The sequence below is a fragment of the Suricata suricatta genome, chromosome 14 (assembly GCF_006229205.1).
Source record: "Suricata suricatta isolate VVHF042 chromosome 14, meerkat_22Aug2017_6uvM2_HiC, whole genome shotgun sequence".
NCBI classification, from domain to species: Eukaryota; Metazoa; Chordata; class Mammalia; order Carnivora; family Herpestidae; genus Suricata; species Suricata suricatta.
In genome coordinates this window covers 5,361,841-5,367,840 of record NC_043713.1, presented here as the reverse complement: position 1 = coordinate 5,367,840, position 6,000 = coordinate 5,361,841, and the positions used below count along the sequence as shown (strand labels likewise).

The following is a 6,000-nucleotide window of genomic DNA, read 5'->3' as shown; positions in this document are numbered from 1 at the left end:
GGGCATTTACTTCTTTAATAATGCACAAAGAAGTACAGAACTAGCGGCCACAATAAAAAATTATGAGATATGATGAGTGTCTGACACTGGTCACCTATGTGTGGTATGTCTAGGACACTGTTAGATTTACTTGAATGCTATTATTCAGTTAAAGAGATTGCAGCACAATTTAAACAATTCATTAATAAAATAAATCAGGATTAACCTATGTTAACATTTATGGAACAAGATGATAAAAACACAACTCTGGCTACTTTTACAATATATTTTATTTTACTACTTAAAAAATTAATTATTACTTTATTTTGAGAAAGACAAAGACAGTGCAGGTGGGGAGGGGCAGAGAGAGGGAGAGAGAATCCCAAGTAGGCTCTGCACTGCCAGCACAGAGCCCGACCTGGGGCTCAAACTCAAAAACCTTGAGATCATGACCAGAGCCAAAATCAACAGTTGGATGCTTAACTGACTGAGACACCCAGGCACCCCATCTTGCTACTTTTTTTTCAAGCTTTAAGAGAGGATTGTGAAATATTAATTAAAGGGATAAGAGACTTATAATAAATTCAAATCCTGATTCTTCTATTCTTCATTTATTTAACAATTTGTTGACGGGGGTCCTCTGTGCCCTGAGTGTGACAAGCAGAAACAAGCAAAGACAAGAAAGAATGTCTAAGTAGATATGATACCAAAACTAATTGGCTTCAGCAAAGTAGGAAGAAACTGAAATTCACTTTTCAAATCATATACATTTAGAGAATTTTAAAGCCTTTATTTATTTAACCTCCCTTCAGAGCTGGAATCTGACAGGACTCATTGTCATCACTGAAATATACAAACTTCATAATAGCATAAAATCCTATCATTTATTTCACCACCAAAACATCAATAAATTATTTGCCATTAATTTAATTAAGGTAAGAGGAATGAGTATCATATTTTGTCATTTATGATGAGATTCTGAGGTCAAGGAAAATTGATTCGTGGGATTTTTTAAAAAGCTGTCAACTTTGAGAAAACCCCAATTCCTAAAGGAAAAATATAGAAAAAGTTGATACAACAGCTTATGTGGATATTCATTCAGCTTTTGCCAAAGACCCAACTTTATTAAACACCAAGAATAACAGTTTACGGAGTCAGACCCATTAAAATATTTTAGTGGAAAAAATAATGCAAAACAGAAAATGTGAACTGTTCTCCTTTAAAAGCTCAGTGACATTGGTCTACAGTTCTGTTTATAGCCACATTTTAATTGTCCAATCAAATGCAAGTGATTGATGGAAAATCAAACATTACATATGTCTGCCTGGCAACATGATGCCTAGAAATTGTACGTATATAAAATCAGGTCCCCCAAAAATAGTATTTCCAAATCAGTACACCCGTCTCGCATAGGCAGCTGAAATGCACTCGGGAGAAAGGAAGAGGCTGGGTGTGGGATTTCACAGGTGTTGCATATCATCAGGATATGTCTCCCGGTGTTTGAAGGTGAATTAAAAAATGCAATAAACAAAAGAAAACAGCTTTTTCAAATTAACTAGCATACTGTGTAATGATGCTTTTGAAGAACATCTTATGGAATTAATAAAGCACTTGTGTAAGTAATATTTGAATTCACTTTATCAAAAAATATAATTATTTATTAAAATAACTGGATTTGAAACATCTTGAAACATCTCGAGAGTCTTGAAACCTCTCATTCCTTACCGACAGCGGGTCCTCCCGCTGGAACTGGAAGGCTGATGTTCAGGTGCCAGATCTGGTATGCCAGTACACGGGAGTGTTTACTATACTGGTACATTTCAGTGGTGGCTTTTAAGAAGCCCCGCTCCCCCCGGGGCCTCCCGGGTGTCCATGGACCCCCACGCTCTCACGCTCCAGCATCTAGAGTTACTCCAAGGCCCAACAGGACGCCCCCCTGGGTCCCTGTTTCAGCATCATCTCTACCTTCTCTTCTGATTTGCCAAAACCACGTGTAAATATCTTCAGCGTGACCACCGAGGCGACCTATATTTCTGTTTGCTCCTGGAGCTGCTGTGCCTTAAATGTACGTAAGAAATCCACGTTTATCACTTGACTTAGAGTGCTTGGACTTTTCATTGTTGTTTAATCTCCATCAGCAGATTTCTGGTGCAAAGATCTTTTCGGCAGTGAACCAGCAGATCAGAAGCATTCTGCAGATTAGGAAGAGCTACCTGCAGACAGCTACAGGGCAAGTGGCTCACTTAATTTATTTTCCTTTTTCTTTTTGTTTTCTGTTAGAAATAAATCTTGATATGTGGGTGTGTATGAATATGTAGAAATCATACCTTGAGATTATTCATATGTATATATCATACTTTTTTGAGATTATTCATTCAAATTGTAAAGAGCCTATGAAGATTTCTAATAGAGAAAGTAACAAATATGGCTAATCCCTTCAAAACTAATCTGTGGATGAATTACATTTAAATTAAAGGGCATAAGAGATGCATGAGACTAAATAAATGAGTCAAGTCAAATAATAAAGGCTACATTATCACATAAACACTGTGTATAAAATATGTAGCAAAACAATAAACATAATATTTCTTTATCATGTTCAATATCCTTTTCTATTCATCAGTTTATCACATTCATGGACATGATTATGTGTACTGACTTTTTTTCAATATAGGTTATTCAGAATTGCTATGATACTTCTTTAATATTTCAATCAAAAACTTTTATTTTCTTTCCCATTTAATTGTTTTTCCAACATATATGAAAATTGAATTCCTAATAGGGATGTATGCAAGTAAGTCATCTATGGGTCTGTGAAGCCTCCTTGGGTCACAGACTTTGAACTGTGCTGGACTAGATTGCTTTACTATAGAAAGACAGAAGTCTATAGAATTCAGCAGTTTAGGAGATGTTGGAAAGCAGATTGATAGTAATTCTGATTTTTAACGTTTATTTTCTAAGAATGCACATTTGATAATTAAAAAGTACCCATTCACTAAATCCAAGTTTATAGAGTGTATATAATTCAACAGCAAGTAAATATATCATCTGGTTTTACTTTATTTATATTAAACACATGATTAGTAAGCCTCAGGTAGTATTTATGTGCCTCAGTATGAGAGCAACTCAGAATGGTGTAATGTGGGGCATGGGAGGACCTGTGGTTTTAAAGCACTTAAAAAGATTTTCCTATTCTAAAAGGAGAACATATTCCATAAAATTTTCGAGATCAAATTTTAGAGAAGTAAGCCTCAATACTAAAAGACATCCTATAGCCTAACAGGTAGAAAGAGTTGATATAAAGTGTGCACTCATGTAAGTCAGGTGTTTGGGTTCTTTTTCATCACTCTAATAGAAGAAAACATTCTTCTTAACTCAAGTTAGGAAATTATTATACATTTTTTATATATCTTTATATCAAAAGTTACAAGTAGCAAGCATATGACACAAAGAAATGGAAGTATAACAGCAGTATTGGAGGATGCATGCTTTTTACAATGTGTCTAATAAAAAGGGTATTTTCCCAACTCAAATATCCAGTAGTGACATGCAGGGTAGTTTCTCACACTGTCGATTCAGTCATATTGCTAAGTGCTTCATCCAAAAACATTTCTATTGCAAGGGTATGAATAGTGAAATACCTGATTTCAAAAATGATTTCTGAAACTTAGCATCTTCCTTTGATACAAAACAAAAAGGAAATTGGGGGGAATTTGGGAAAGACCAAGAAAAAAAATGAGGTGTTTCTTATTGCAATCTAGTTATTTTTACTCAAGACTTTCGGCTGCATTTAATCAAAATACAGTAACCGACGGTGATAGTCCACAAAACCTCTAGCTGGTGCTCCCATGGTCCATACTTTCACTTCTTAACAGTAGCACGTTCAAAATCCCTCAGGAGCGCACTATTCTCAAGCAGTCTATGTAATGAAAACAATGCACATGGAACACAAAGGTCATCCAAAATCATATTTTTCACATACCACACAACGTACAATCATATAACAAGGACATACAACAACATGGAAACAGAGTGAAACTAACAGTAAAAATAAAAATTGGGATAGTCTTAATCAGGAACTAATTTCTTCTTCAAGTTTCCAGTAAATCTCAGAATGTATTTAGAAACTAAGGAGCACTTGGTGGCCAGCAACCAAATTACGAAATGAACGTATCATTGTGCAGCAGGGATGTCTTGCCGGAGGAATAAACAAATGTCTGTAATTCTTAAGTTTGGATAAAGGCAGTGGAATGAATTTAGAAATATGTCCACTTTTCACAATTCACTATAGAATTTTCTTTTCACAGTCCCCATGTTTGTATAAATAGTTCTTCTCTGAAAATAAAACACAGTTAAAACATTTTCTCCCAATGAAAAAATGCATACAAACACACCAGTTTTATCAAGGTACTATAGAGCATGGAAATGCATTCACCTAATTCAAGAACAGTTGATTGGCTGGAAGTGTTTTGAAGAGTTTCGCTGTCAAGCAAATTTAATTGGAGACGGATTAGTCTAAGACAGACATACTTTATCAAGTGCTAAAGGTAAAGCTGCAATGATATTTGATCACAAAATAGATGCGCACAGAGACCACACTAGTCCTCATGGAACATTTTACGTTGCTAAGCATTCAAACTTTGTATCATAAAATTTGATTTCAAAGATTTTGACATAACATGCTGCATTTAATTTGGGTGAAAGAAGCTATGTATTCATGCAAAAATAAGAGTGCACACATTGTACAAGTACCACCAAATACGTAGTGTATGAGTCTGAGTAGAATGCTGCCAGATGAAATCAGTAAGGGAATCATCTTAGATACTGACTCCAGTTATATTGAGACAACACTCAATTATTTTTATGATGAAAAAATTGCATTTCTTCTGATTTTTTTAAAAAGAGTTTATGAGGCTTTGGAATTTTACTTTAGAACATGTGAAATTTAACTTTCTAATGTAACATCCCTTTTAATAACACTGTAGCACAATGCTTGATGGGAAGAAGAGGAAGGGTGACTTGAAAGGCAGGTATATGAAAAGTCACCACTCCATCAGCATTGAGCCCAGTAAATTTCTGGTTACGAAATATTGTGAAACATACATCTCGAAAATTATGAATAAAGAGCACAATCCCTAAAAAATCAACAAGACAACTGCAACAAAACAAAACAAAACAGAATACAAGGTGGGAGAAAGAACCAAGGGCGTTTGCTTACCTTGAATTTTCTTTTAGACCCTAGTTGTGTTGTATTCAGATTCGTGTTTGCTTAGAGACCCAATGAGGCAGAACCTGGAATGTTACGGCTATTTCATTCAACAAAGTCATATTTGTGCAAAAAATAAATATTCATACAAATATTTAGTTAAAAGCATTCCTAAAAATTCATAAAACTGTGGAAATAATTTTTTTTCCATCAGCATGCAAAAATATTAAATCAACTAAGGTTTTGAGGGTGAATAAAGAATTGAGAAAGTATGTACATTTATAAAACAAACCAAATGAAAATAAACATGCAAAATAAAACATGTATTTTGGACTGGGGGATTTAAAATAGATTTTTTTTCTAAATTAATTTTTTCCTCAAAATTTTTACTGTTTTTATGGCTAATAATTCAATACAGATAATAGTACCTTTCTGTTAAAAGGAAAATGAATCAAATGTTACTATTTTTTCCTACATTTAGATAGAAATGTTTTGTATTTTAGCATACCACACTATTCTGTGCAATTTGTAACGAAAGTATTATGTGATGTGTAGAAAAAAGGGATATCAGTATTTTCATTTTCATACAAAAAATAAAATACGTTATATTGCAAAATACTTTTTTACATTAAAATTATTCAACAAGATGGCTTAACCATCTTGGTAAGGCAATTACTTCCACATATTATTTCATATCTGAAAATATGTTAAATGTTGATGAGAGCCACAATTATGACTATGTGGAAGCAAATTAGCAGGATGTATTTATGATCGAAACTAAACCATAATCTGTGTAGAAATAGATGCAGGTATGT

General features: G+C 34.0%; 1 protein-coding gene across 3 annotated transcripts in view; it reads right to left on the bottom strand.

Moving 5' to 3' along the window:
- Nucleotides 1-3,021: 3,021 nt before the first annotated feature.
- The window catches only part of NETO1 (neuropilin and tolloid like 1), a 102,360-nt gene continuing 99,381 nt past the window's right edge, over nt 3,022-6,000 (bottom strand). Inside the window, exons 7-9 of one of the 3 annotated variants that reach the window (XR_003902513.1) lie at nt 5,198-5,271; nt 4,415-4,461; nt 3,022-4,314 (exon numbers count right to left, since the gene is read on the bottom strand). Coding sequence is in view for 2 of the 3 variants with exons in the window: in XM_029922169.1 (XP_029778029.1) it covers nt 5,211-5,271 (61 nt within the window). In the remaining variant the exon portion in view is untranslated. The remainder of the gene's footprint in view (nt 4,315-4,414; nt 4,462-5,197; nt 5,272-6,000) is intronic. The other 2 variants (XM_029922169.1, XM_029922170.1) reach the window with 2 other exon arrangements.